The sequence below is a fragment of the Protomyctophum parallelum genome (assembly GCF_964188405.1).
Source record: "Protomyctophum parallelum genome assembly, chromosome: 3".
NCBI lineage: Eukaryota > Metazoa > Chordata > Actinopteri > Myctophiformes > Myctophidae > Protomyctophum > Protomyctophum parallelum.
In genome coordinates this window covers 46,398,140-46,412,353 of record NC_139698.1, presented here as the reverse complement: position 1 = coordinate 46,412,353, position 14,214 = coordinate 46,398,140, and the positions used below count along the sequence as shown (strand labels likewise).

General features: G+C 43.7%; 1 protein-coding gene across 1 annotated transcript in view; it reads left to right on the top strand.

Moving 5' to 3' along the window:
* ascc3 (activating signal cointegrator 1 complex subunit 3) overlaps window positions 1–14,214 on the top strand; it is a 194,462-nt gene that overhangs the window by 125,792 nt on the left and 54,456 nt on the right. Inside the window, exons 16-20 of the mRNA XM_083761688.1 lie at window positions 1,119–1,343; window positions 5,858–5,977; window positions 6,395–6,559; window positions 8,692–8,778; window positions 10,231–10,407. Of these exons, the coding sequence (XP_083617814.1) occupies window positions 1,119–1,343; window positions 5,858–5,977; window positions 6,395–6,559; window positions 8,692–8,778; window positions 10,231–10,407 (774 nt within the window). The remainder of the gene's footprint in view (window positions 1–1,118; window positions 1,344–5,857; window positions 5,978–6,394; window positions 6,560–8,691; window positions 8,779–10,230; window positions 10,408–14,214) is intronic.

Sequence of the window (14,214 nt, the reverse complement as noted above, 5' to 3'; positions counted from 1 at the left end):
CTTTGCCTTATATTGATTGATAATGGTACCCCAACTTTCAGCAGCTGTCACAAAGTTTCCAAAGGGAGTTGGGTTGGAACAGATTTGTGTGGAATAGTTGTCTGGCTACACGAGACTAGTTTTCTCTAGGGTTAAGTAAGGCGTTTTTGTATCCTCACATTGCCTGCATTGTTCGTGATTTCTCATCATATTTACTAACAATATACACTGTTTGGTTGATGTCTCACGGGGGAGGACGGTGTCAGTCACTTTCCCTCTGGCACAGGCTTTGCCTTGCCAGCCAAGAACCATGGCAAGAGGAGGGGTGCTTTATAATCTGTATAATCCCTCCTCCCTCCATCCCTCTTGTTTCCACGGCAACATCAACAACAGGGCACTAGTGTTGATTTTGTTGACTATTGACGAAAAATGTCCGTCGACTACCGTTTCACACTGAGCAAAACTGAGGAAAAACTAAGCCGTGATGACTCAAACTATGACTAAATATATTGACAATTTCGTCAACAAATAAAAACTAGACTAAAATGTTAGTGAGAGACTAGTGGAGAAAAGATCCAGTAGAACTAAAAGACAAGTCATTTTATGTTTGGTTTCGCGCTCGGAAAATAGCTGATCTACAAGCTCACAACGCGTCACACTGTGATGCATTGTGAGCTTGTAGATCGGCTATTTTCAGCATGCAACCAAGTCCAAAATCAGCCATTGCGACATCAAGGCACCGCCAAAATAAATTTCGGTCGACAAAATCAACTGTAGATTTAGTCGACAAAAAAATCTCACGATATTTAGTCGAATAAAACTAGAACTAGACTAACACCAAAACATTTCAGGTGACAAAAAATATGACTTAAAACTACATTAAAATGTATTCAAAAGACTATATTTGAGTGGATGGGAACGCCTCTGTGTGTATGTCCTTGTTGATGTAGTCAAGGTTTTTGTTATGCATGTTGACATGTTTGATGTACAGTGGGTACAAGTTGTGTTGTGCCCGAGGACCCCCTCAAAAACCAGATGATGCATCTCAAGGGCCTTATCACCAAATACATTCCAAATACTACGACTATAAACTAAAACCAAAATGTTTTGCTGTCCAAATCAACCACAACCACAAACAGGGCACTCAGATCTACGACGCCAAGCGTGGCTCCCTGGTGGACCTGGGCATCCTGGACGTGATGCAGATCTTCGGGCGCGCCGGGCGGCCGCAGTTCGACAAGCACGGCGAGGGCACCATCATCACCACGCACGACAAGCTGAGTCACTACCTGACGCTGCTGACGCAGCAGAACCCCATCGAGAGCCAGTTCCTCGACACCATGGCCGACAACCTCAACGCAGAGGTGTGCACACACACGCACGCACACACACACACACACTAACGCACACAAACACACACACACTCATGCACATGAGTCATTCATAAAGGAATGATGCGTGGTCTTTCCTTACTAATCTTTAGTTAGATGCAATGGCCACAAGAATATAACCGTCCCCCAGGATATTTGGTGTCAACCTGCCTCACAGTTGTCCAGATTGTAGCACGTTCTGCTGCTTAATCCGTTAAGACCTGAGGCCGATTCTAAAACAAACAGGTCTCTGAAATACTTATATATAAGTGGTTGTAAATGGTAAATGGTGCATTTATATATAGTGCTTTTATCCAAAGCACTTTACATAGATCGTGCATTACATTCACACACACACACACACACACACACATTCACACACCGATGGTGGAGGAAACCATGCAAGCCACCAACCTGCACATCGGGAGCAATTAGGGGTTCAACGTCTTGCTCAAGGACACTCAGTGTGGGGGAGCCCGGTATCGAACCAGCTGCTCTAACGGCTACTCTACCCCTTGAGCTACTGCTGCGTCAAGGACTGCCACAGTTATATGCATTTGGCCACCGACCCTCCATCTCAAATGATTTTGTTCGAGGTACCCCCACAAGTAAAGATTTGATTTAAAGATTTGTTCTTAACTATTTAAAAAAAATTGCAGATCTACAGGAAGAAGATCTGCTATTTTTGAATGGCCAAAGTATAAAATGAAATGTAAAAGGACACAGTCGTGTTCCCGGTTTGAATGGGTTAATGAAGCAGAAAGGAAGCCAGCAGATGGTGTCTGGTTAGGCAGTGACAGAAGTGGTGGATGAAATACACACATTTGTTTTACTTTAAGTAAAAAGTACAGTAGCAATGTAGAAATATGTCGATGATGCCACAGCAGTGGCAACATAGAAATGTGTGTGGGGAGGAATCAATTGGCATAACTACTAAATTGGGGAGAAATAGAGGGTCAAAATAATTGGCTACTCTAAATAAAACAAATTAAAATAGATTAGCCAACATTTAATTAATTTTTTTGTCTATTGTGTGAAAATAGCCGAAGTATAAAATATGCCTTAAGTGGTTGCTGTCGTTTTTGCATTGATCTAAATCTGCAACGTTACTAGTGACTAAAGATGTAAAATAATTGTGTATGAGTATGAAGTTAAAAAAATGGAAATACTCAAGTAAAGTAAAAGGTCCCCAAATGTGTACTTGAGTACAGTAAAATGTACTTGGTTACTTTCCACCAGTCTAGGCAGTGATTACCTCCCTGGTACCCTCCACCTCTGCTTATAGTGCACTGTGCATTCCATAAAAAGAGCAGGCTAAATAAATTGGAAGTAGGGTACTTAACGTTATAGCATTTAAGCTGATTTTTGGGTGTAACCTCTGCTATCCCACCCTGGATTTGAAAGAGCTGGAGAGAGTAGAGACCCCTGTTACTGAACAAACATTATAGCATTGCACCTTTAACCACTTACTCACACCCATGGCCAAAGCATTTCCGGGAGTCCCCAGCCCAAAGCGTTGAGAACCTCTGCTATAGAGGTTCTACTACCGAATCTTTATATTACCGAATCACAACAAGTTATACGAAGACACTTTACACATAGAGCAGGTCAAGTCCATGCGCTTAAATTCCCCCATGGCCAAGTGCTTGGCGATCACAGTGAAGGAAAACCTCCCTTTAACTGGCAGAAATCTGTAGCAGAACCTGGTTTCTAGGTGGGTGGCCATCTGCCGTGACATACAGTAAGAGAAGCACATCATTTATGTATGTGTCCCCTGAACTACGGCACGAAACCAAGGTTGTCTTTTGAAGAAGAGTGTGCCAGTATTAAATAATTCACCATGTATTCTGTTTGCCTGTATTTTGGTTTTGTTTATTTGCATTATTGCCAGTTAAAGGAACACACTTACAGACGGGTAGTAAGTCAGTGTGGGCTTTAGAGGATGTTAAGTCTGATTTACACTTTGTCGTATGGTGACGTCAGTAGCCTAATGGCTTTGTGGTTCAAGTGTCCACCCGGAGATCGGGACTCACGAGGACTTGAGTGCCCGATGCCTCCCTGCTTCGCACTCGGCATCAAGGGTTCGATTGGCGCTAGTGGCTCAGGTGGCAGTGCCTCAAAGTGTCCTTGAGCAAGACACTGAACGCCTTCCGATGAGCAGGTTGGTGCCTTGCATGGTTTCTTCTGCCATCAGTGTGTGTGAAATTCCGAGGACGAAATGCCACTTAATTCTTTTTTTTATTTTGTATCAGCTAGGAGAGCTGATCAATGATCAGACTTTCTAGGTGGAGTGGCGAGATTGTCATAATTGGCTGGCCTCTAATCTAAGGAGAAGGGAATTTCGTTTTCACAAGAAAAAGAAAAGCCTGGGCAAACGAGCCACATTTCCTGATCTAGGAGTGGGAGTGAACTACAGTGCAGAGAGGGTGTCGCTCCTGCGACATACTGCCGTCAATTTACAATTACAATTTAGGCATTTAGCAGACGCTCTTAATCCAGAGCGACTTACATTAAGCAAGAACAAAAAAGCATGGGAATACATCACATTGAGGAGTGGTGTTACTCTGGCTGATTTGAGGGCAGATGGGACGCAGCCTGAGGTTACTGAGGTGTTGATGATGGAGGTGATGAAGGGGAGCAGATCAGGTGCGATGGTCTGGAAGATTGGAGACGGGACAGGGTCAAGAGGACAGGTGGTAGGTCTAGAGTCATATCCGAGGTACTTGTACATCAAGCTGCCTCACACTAAGGAAACAGTAGATACTGTAGGCTCCTGGCATGATCCACATGGCCCGATTCTCATGGGCTTACATAATGATGTGTGATGTGTTCCGGGCAGAAAATAGCCTATATACAAGCTCACAGTGCGTCGCATCGTGACTAAGTTGTGAGCTTGTAGATTGTCGGCTATTTTCGACGCGAGGCACCAACAAGCAATGGCTTTTTGCAAAACAAAATGGCTTTTTGCACGTCAGCAATCTGCCAGCCTCTCCTGCCCAAAGTGAATTTGCGGCTGAGCGTAGCTTTCACCGATGCTCTACAGCTCAACTACTGTGAGGCGTTGTTTGGACGGAGGCCAGCAGACAGGGAGATGATGTTGTACATCAGGCGACATGACACCCTAAGCTGAGAGCTTCTTTTTCTCCTAATGATTACAGAGATCTGTGATTACAGAGCCAGTCACCACTAGAATTGATTAAACCCTAAAACCCTTTTGTTGTTTTTAATACCGTTGATGAATTGGTGGTTTGCTCTCAGATTCATTTTGACAAAGGTATGTGACAGGTGCATTGGAAATGTAAAACTAGGATTAAAAAATAAATATTTGTTTTCACACTGACATCATTCCACACATAATAAACATAATGATGTAGTTTTCCAATAGGAAATATTCAGTATATAATAAAAATGTATCGTGGAGTTATCTATTAACAGCAACATTAAATATGCAATGAAGGAAAAATCTTTTTCCATGACACTGTATGCATACTTCCATCATGATATTCACAACAATTCCTTTATTCCTCTTGTGGGATTTCAAGTGAAGTAGCTTGCATTTCCTCAACTGTCCACAAGATGGTAGCAGAGACTGGTTGTCAGTGGTGGAAAGCAACTAAGTACATGCACTCAAGTACCGTACTGTACTGTACACTTTTGAGGCATTTCCAATTTCCAATACTCCACTACAACTCAGAGGCAAATATGTTACTTTTACTATTTGATATCCATATTTTACTATAGTTACTTTGTAGATTTTGAATTTTTTTTTCCAAAACATACATTAACCACTTCAGCCCTATTTATACTTATGTACTATGTACACGCTCACAACGATGCGACGCGTTGTGAGCTTGTAGATCTGCTCTTTCCAAACAATGTTATACATTTTTAAAACATTAAATGGAAGAATGGAACCTTGTGTACCCTCTCAGAGTTAAATGAACATTGATTTTACGTACAATATAAAGTGGGGTCCTAGAGATGGAAAGGCCATTAAATGGTCCCTGGCATATCTTTTCAAATAGGGGTCCACGGGCTAATAAGTGTCAATTTGGGGGTCCTTTACATGAAAAAGTTTGCTCTGGGGACCGTCACCAATGTAATGTCTCCTCCCTGCTGTCTTGTCCAGGTTGCTCTGGGGACCGTCACCAATGTAATGTCTCCTCCCTGCTGTCTTGTCCAGGTTGCTCTGGGGACCGTCACCAATGTAATGTCTCCTCCCTGCTGTCTGTCCAGGTTGCTCTGGGGACCGTCACCAATGTAATGTCTCCTCCCTGCTGTCTGTCCAGGTTGCTCTGGGGACCGTCACCAATGTAATGTCTCCTCCCTGCTGTCTGTCCAGGTTGCTCTGGGCACCGTCACCAATGTAATGTCTCCTCCCTGCTGTCCGTCCAGGTTGCTCTGGGGACCGTCACCAATGTATTGTCTAATGTCTCCTCCCTGCTGTCTGTCCAGGTTGCTCTGGGGACCGTCACCAATGTAATGTCTCCTCCCTGCTGTCTGTCCAGGTTGCTCTGGGGACCGTCACCAACGTGGAAGAGGCAGTGAAGTGGCTGAGTTACACCTACCTGTACGTGCGCATGAGGGCCAACCCCCTGGTCTACGGCCTCAACCACAATGCCTACCAGGTAGGACTCCTTCTCGTGTGTGTGTGTGTGTGTGTGTGTGTGTGTGTGTGTGTGTGTGTGTGTGTGTGTGTGTGTGTGTGTGTGTGTGTGTGTGTGTGTGTGTGTGTCTGTGTCTGTGTCTGTGTCTGTGTGTGTCTGTGTGTGTGTAGAAAAAAACTAAACTTCTAAATGAAGTTTAGTTTAGTCTTAACACGTTACATTTCCATAGTTAATGCAACAAGCGAGAAAATAACTTTACAAAACAAATAAAAGATTGAATACAGTCAAAATAGAGAGAGAGAGAGAGAGAGAGAGAGAGCGCGAGAGAGAGAAAGAGAGAAAAAAAGAAGCAAAGTACAAACAAGGACAAGACACTTTGCTGTATTAAAGTAAAAACTGCTGAAAGCTGGAAGTCTAAATCCTTGGTGCGTGTTCCAGATGGACCCCGGCTTGGAGCTGTACCGCAGGGACCTGGTGGTGCAGGCTGCCAGGAAGCTGGACAAGGCCCGGATGATCCGCTATGAGGAACGCACCGGATACTTCTCCTCCACAGACCTGGGCCGCACCGCTAGCCACTTCTACATCAAGTACAACACTATAGAGGTACTACATCACTGCTACATCACCACGACCCCCCCAAAATAATCCTATTTGAACTAAGGACCCCCCCCCCCCCCAAGGGAAAGCTCAGAAAAGGCGTTCTGAGCTTGTAGATCAGCTATTTTCACAATGTTTCCCTCTTTCTTTCTTTTTGTAGCCTAATTCAAATGTTTGGTGGTACAAAATTCAGCTCTGGTACAATGCAACACAACCCAACAATATTATGTCATATTTGACAATTTATCCTATTTGCAATTGGTATTTAAAAGGTCTTGAAAGTAATTAAATTGTTACTTTAGAGTTGTGCAGATACCGTGTATACACTTGTTGGAGTGAGGAAATACAGTTGCACATTAAACTTATCTTCTGGGGACCCCCCACAATAATTTGGGGACCCAGCCTGGGGGTCCTGACCCCCAGTTTGGGAACCAGTGAACTAAAGCACTCCCAAACGTTTTTAACCTGACTCCGCCAGCTGGTGGCAGCAGCGAGTTCCTCCTCCTGCTCCCATCTGCCCATCTGGTCCCTCTCGGGCAGAGACGATGTGATGAGAGATATGTGGCCGTATGCGGATCAACGCGATACTGATGACGTATTGAAGCGCTGCCACAATGCAAATGTATCGTTTCTGCTTGAGAGAGAGTCAGGTTAAAACGTTTTAGCCTGTGACCCAAAAGATATATTTCATGTCTCCGCGGGACCCAGTGAAAATAGCAGATCTACATGCTTGCGACGCTTCGCGCCATGTTGTGAGCTTGTAGATCGTCTATTTTCACTACTACTACTTCTACTACTACTACTTTTTTATGGATTTATTTATGGAATTTCTTTGAAATCAATGTTTTTTGAAAATGTTTTCAACCAACTAAAAACTAAATGTAGGAAACAAAAAAAGAAAGGGACCCATAAAGGTTTGTCTGCGACCTGCAAACGGCTCCCGACTCACTGTGTGAACCAGTGATCTATAGTAGGATATACTGTAATACAACAACATAGTATATCTCCACTGAACAGCTACACTTTAACAAATGGATGCTTTGCTGTGCCAACAGTACCTTAGTAGAGTGCTTGTTGTTTACAGCCCACTCCTTCAGATTATGATGTGTTAGGATAGATAACCACACCAGACTATACTTCTTTTTCAAAAGGCACACATCTCATACACTCTTGTTCTTTTATCTACTACTGCAGCATTGTTTAGTTGGCCTCGGCGTTGCTGCCATGGCGATGGCCTCATAAGGTCATTTTGCATTCTGTGTCTTGTTGCCGTAATCATGAATGCTTTCTGTAAGGCATTTATTGTTCCATGTGATGTGATAACTCGGGACACGGGCGTAATATAAACCACTGACTTTAAGTAATGACTGCAGATAGCAGGGATCGGATAATAATCCTTATCGTTTATTGTGATGTTCTGTATCTCTTTGCCAAAAAATAGCGGATCTACAAGCTTGTAGATTAGCTTATGTTTCCCACAGAATATAGATGCTGCATTGTACAAAAGTAGCATTTTAAGAGTATTACGTATATTTTGATTATTGTAATAATTGGAATCATTTTGGCCGCAATAATTGTGACACGAAATATCGACCTGTCTTTCTCTTTTAGGAATCTAAGTTACTGCACTCTGAATGGGCTCAGAATAATATGCACAGAATAACTATTCCTACTTTCGGCTGCTTCTCTACGTCCTTCTCAGGTGTTACCCATGATACTAATTAAGGCTCTGTTTCATTTAGTGTGCAGTGGTTCTCTCAAACTATTTAATTTCAAGGACCCCCTACAAATGGAACCAATTGGACCCTTACGTGTCCATTTCGTTCCATTTGTACACTCATTTGTTACACACCCGTAAGGGGCCATTTGGAACCTACTCAAGGACACTTTGAGACCCACTGGTGTAGCAGTGTGTTTCCAGTGAGCCAACATGCACAATAGCACAGCACCCTGTCTCTGTTTGACCAGAATGGAACAGAGTGTAATTTATTAGTATCATCGGTAACACCTGTGAAGGTAGTAGGGAAGGGGCCCAAGTTCTTCCCAAAATGGCATCTGTGCATAGAGCCCATTGCCTTGTTGTTGTTGTTGAAATGTGCTACACAAATAAACATGCCTTGCCTTGCCTTGCCACGCAGACGTTCAACGAGCTGTTCAACTCCCAGAGGAACGAGGCCGATATCCTCAGCATCGTGTCCAAGGCAGAGGAGTTTGAGCAGGTCAAGGTGAGCTGTGTTCAGACTTCAGAGGGCCTCGTCATCTTATTACAGCGAAAATAGCCGATGTTGTACATTGTACATTGTACATCGGCAGTGCTGAATCAAACACAACGAATCAAAAGGCCCCATGTGATTTGCGTGTAACACAATCAAGAACGACACTTTTTGTGTGAATGAACGCGCATGCATTCAGTGCACTGCCAGCACTACAGGACGGCCCTCTCTACACCAACGACATATTGTGAAGTTGCAGATCGGCTATTTTCTGCAAATGTTTGCTTATTTTCACTGTATGCTTTTCGATATTATTATGACGTATCCAGGATAGGGACTTCTAGGTTTCATATGGTTACTATACGATAGTCTTTTTTTTTAAACTATTTGTAACTATTTTCTATCAATTCCACGCCCCATGAAGCCCTGAATGTGTTTAGTTTTTGTCACATTCCTAAGCCAATAAACTGTTTACTGTACTTACAGTATGTTTTTATTTTTGATTAGTACTCGTTTATATGATGTTCATGCATAGTATTGTATATTTGTCTGTCACTAAATGTTTCTATGAATTGAATACTCAGGAACCCAATGGAAACGAACCGTAGTACTTTCTTGGTTCTTCAGTCCTTTTAGCATTATATTTGCATTTAACTGTATTCTTCTGTGCTTTTGTTGTAAACTGTTAATAAAGTATTCAATCAATCAATCAATAATTTGATGACCGGAGGAAAGGAATAGGCCGAATATCTGCCGAATATTGGTTGCATCACTAGTTGAAAACCACTGAATTATTGGCTTAGGAATGAGACAAAAAATATCAAGGCTTCATAAGGTGTGTAATTGATTAAAAAAAAAAATCGGGTGAACTGCTCCTTTAACAGTATGAAGGCCAAAGCACTGGAATTGACGAGTAGTGTACTGTGCACATCACACATGGAGAGAGTTTTACACGTGACATTTCCCAAATACATGTGCTTCAAAGATCTGTGTTCTGACAATAAAAAAACGACTAACTCTTAGGAAAGAGGCAGCAGACAGTTTTAGCACAGATGTCCCATGGGCTGTTTTGCATTGAAGCACAACAGTGACATTAGAGCGACCGCAAAATCTAGCATGTGAGCCAGAACGCTGTTTTCTCTTGAAAAGTGAAACTCGGAACAGCAGAGCTGTGATTCTGATTATGAAAGTTTTTTCCTTTTTTAACCCAGCCTTTATTGGGGACCAGCGTTTTTACAGTATTTGCACGTACATGCAATACCCCTGGTTATTGTTAGAAGAGGCGGTTGTTATTTGCGACCTGCTCGTTGTTGGAGCTTTTAATACCGTATTCACTCCCTGTAAAACAAATGGCAGTAAAAAAATACAATTATCGTGTTTGTTTTGTTTGTGTGTCCCGCCCTACCTATCTTTGACGTGCGTGCGTGTACGTGCATGTGTGCGTGCGTGCGTGTGTGTGTGCAGGTGCGTGATGAAGAGATGGAGGAGCTGGAACAGATGCTGTCTAACTACTGTGAGCTTCCGGCGGCGGGCGGAGTGGAGAATGGCTACGGAAAGATCAACATCCTGCTGCAGACCTACATCGGACGAGGAGAGGTGGACAGCTTCTCCCTCATCTCTGACCTCTCCTACGTGGCACAGGTACACACACACACATGAACGCACGCACACAGTGGCTCAGGAGGTAGAGCGGCCGCTTGGGATTCGGAAGGTTCCCGGTTCGATTTCAGGCTGTCTTTGAGCTAGACACTGAACCCCTAATTGGGGTGCCTTGCATGGTTTCCTCCGCCACCGGCTTATGAATGTGCGTGTGAATGGGTGAATGTAATGCACAATCTATGTAAAAACACACGCGCGTGCAGCCGTGCACACACACACACACACACATACACACACATTTTAATCATTTATTTATGTCCACATAAGAGATACAATAAAAGGACACAAATATTCACACGGTGCTGTACAGAGTGCAATCAGCAAATCCCGGACAAATACCCACACACCCTTCAGGGGTACAAGTAACAGCATCTTCGACATATTTGGCGGCTACTGATAGTGGAAGAGATTGCACAGAATGTTTTGGCATCCCAAGTTGCTGGAAGCCTCTTAGTTACAACCAAACTGTGTACGTGTCCTAGGCTGCCGAAGATAAACACAACTATTCCCTAATCAGCCGCATGTATTATATGGCATTTCATATAACAGCAAAAGTTGAAAGCCTCAAATCTGTGATTTATTCACTGTTACTAAAACAGCATAATTTAACAAATTGTTGTCCGCAAAAATCGTCAGTCATGAGATTGTATTTTTGCTTTAATAACACGGTTCCCACGGTCATGAAATTCCTGGAAATAATATTTTGAAATGATAAAAAAAACATTTTACAGTCCTGGAAAAAGTTTAATTTAGCAGGTCCTGGAGAAAGCACACAAAAAACTACAAATCAGCACTCCTAGACATGCATGGCAAGGGTCTGCGAGGTCAGGCCATAGCTCCTGTTGAGCCTACGGTTTAGTTTTATCTTCATAGGTTCAAATCATTACCCGAGGAGTCCTGAGATAGTTTCCAGACGAGTGAAGACTCACAGAGAGTATTATAAGGACATATCCACCCAGAGTCAACCCTCATCCCCATCACAGTCCATGAATAGCAGCAGCCATGATAGATTACCTGTCCTGGAGGGAGTGTGACCCCAATATTAGCCCAAGATCTCACTGTCGCTGACAGGTTGCCAAGCCTTTGGCTCAACCAGGGACATAAAGATGCATCAGCGGTCGTCGTGCACAGGAAAGAAAACCCACATCTCTAAGCAGTGTGACGAGAGTTTCAGTAAGCTGAAGACGCACCAGCGTGTCCACACTGGAGAAAAGAGAAACATCTTTTCACTGTAAACATTGTACAAACAAAGAGGTAGGAGCGCACACCAGTAGTGGGGAGGTGCTGACCGCAGGAGACGAAACTTGAACCAAGAAAGAAAAGAGGCCGCACAGCTCGTAGTCACGATGCTAGAAACTTTGATTTAACCGACATTTCGGCAAACAGGATGCCTTCTTCAGGGTACTGTGGGCACTGTAAACATTGTGACAATAGTTTCCGTCAGTCCCATCATCTGATTACGAACCAGCATGCACACTGGAGAAAAACCCTACCACTGTTAACAGTGTGGCATATGTTTCAGCGTCTGAAACAGCCGCCTGAAGATGCACCAGCGTGTGCACACTGGAGAAAAGCCATACCGCTGCGATCAGTGTGGCAGGAGTTTCACCGAGTTGAGTAACCTCTAGAGAGAAAGACCTTACCCCTCACTGAGTGCCCCTCACTTAACACGATTTATTTTAAACTTTTAAATCTGTGATTTGACAACAAAGCTAATTCTGATTCTGAACTGATCTTATTTTATTTATTTACACCTCCGATTACTATCCTCTTTTCCCACAATTCCTGCCCCATTCCATAGAAGAACTAATTGTTGCCATTAACCAGTTCCCTGTGCTACTGTATTTAAACCCTACCCTCTCATTGACACAGCGTGGCTTACCTGTCATCGGTGGGCCTGTGCATCACTGTCTCCGACTGACTGAATGTCCACCGTGTTGAACAAGAAACACCTGCTGGTGGTTCTGATGTGTTCCAGGCCGCAGTAACTGTCGACAGCAGACACACTGTCGTCTATCAATCATGCCTTTGAATCTCTCCCCTGTTTCTCATTCTAACACTCTCAGAATGAACCTGTTATGTACGTACCATCCCCGCTTGTTTAACCTGGAAGGCCATCCTGGCTTCCAAAACAAACTTTAAGAAGAGGCTCCAGGCTTTAGCGGTGCCAAACTATAGTGATAATTTGGTCCCCAGACCCCCCACCCTTTGTGTGTGCTTTTTTTGTCACGCCTATTATGCGCAAATGTACAGTGACAAGAAACATTTCACATAGATTTCACATACAGTATTATGTGAAATGTATCCTCTGCATTGTACCATCCTATAGAGTGAGGAAAGGTTGGTTGTGGAGCTCTGGGAGCTTTGTGGGGTCAAGTGTCTTGCTCAGAGAACAGTCTGATCCCAACTGTGATCTCTGATCGCCATCATAACCTTTATTTTTTATTATTAATTTAAAATCATGTATAGAAAATAGTGAAAACAGCTGATCTACAAACTCACAGCAGATCTGCTATTTTCACTACTTTTATGCGACACTCTTGTATGACGAAGTAACAAAGTATGGCATTAATTTACAAAATAGAAAAGCTGATATGTTGAGATACACACGTTTCTGTCTGCAATCCGCAGCCACGATATTCAGTCACATTCCTGGACGAGAAAGCCTGCTCAGATCTGCGGGCATGTCCCAAGTTATCATATCACGTGGAACAATAGATGTGTTTACTTGTTTTATCAGCGGCCACCATTGTTTGACGGCATTAAGGGGGCTTGGTGAAATGCCACAGTAGATCGGAGAGCGGGCATCATCGCAGCTTTATCCTCTGCGGGAAAAAAATCAACGGTTCTCTGTGGAAATTAATATGTTCTCCCTTACATATTTCACAGTGACTGATAGCCTGTAATCTAACCCCCCCCATCCTCCATCTCAAAACACACACACACACACACACACACACACACACACTTTTCTTTTCTCATTTTCACTCTCCTTGGCTCCTCTCATCCCTCTGCTGAAGCCATCTATCCAAGATGTCCCGCATGCAGTAACCAGCACCATGTGGTCAAATAGTTGGAATAGCTCAGGCAGATTCCCTCTTTGCTCCTAATTCGCCCCATTTCAGATGTTGAGCCTGCGATGGCCTCCTCCGTACTGGACATCTGATGTTCCAATCAGACTGCGGGACACAAAGGCCTCGCTCGCATTGCCAAACACCCACACTGCCAACCTACTGCCGCCCGGGACAAAGCATCTGTCTCTCTGTCACTCCTCTCTCACACGCATGTGTACTGTACACACCCACCCTCCTACTCGCACACATGTGCACATTATGGGGGGGGGGGGGGGGGGGTTGCATGCAACAGTGGATGCATGCACGCATCCATAAACACCCACGCACAGACACACATGCACGCAAGCACACATACACACACTATATATATATATATATATATATATATATATATATATATACACACACACACTATACATACATACTGCTAGAGCAATGGGTTTAGCAAATGTGGGATTGAGCAGTTCTGCAGCTCTCGCACTCAATGGCCCAGAGAGCCGACGTTATTATGGCCCAGCAGAGCAGAGGGCTCCAGAGGTCAGCTAAACATTTAACGGCATCAAAAACCTTCTTTTTTTAAGACACATACACTCAACCTAAACAGCAGCAGGGTTTGAAACCCATTTTATCCCAGAGGTTAGGGGATACGATGGCGACGTGGGAAATGGGAGAGCTCTCTGCTGTTGATGCGGTTATTGTCCACGTGGGCGTGTTG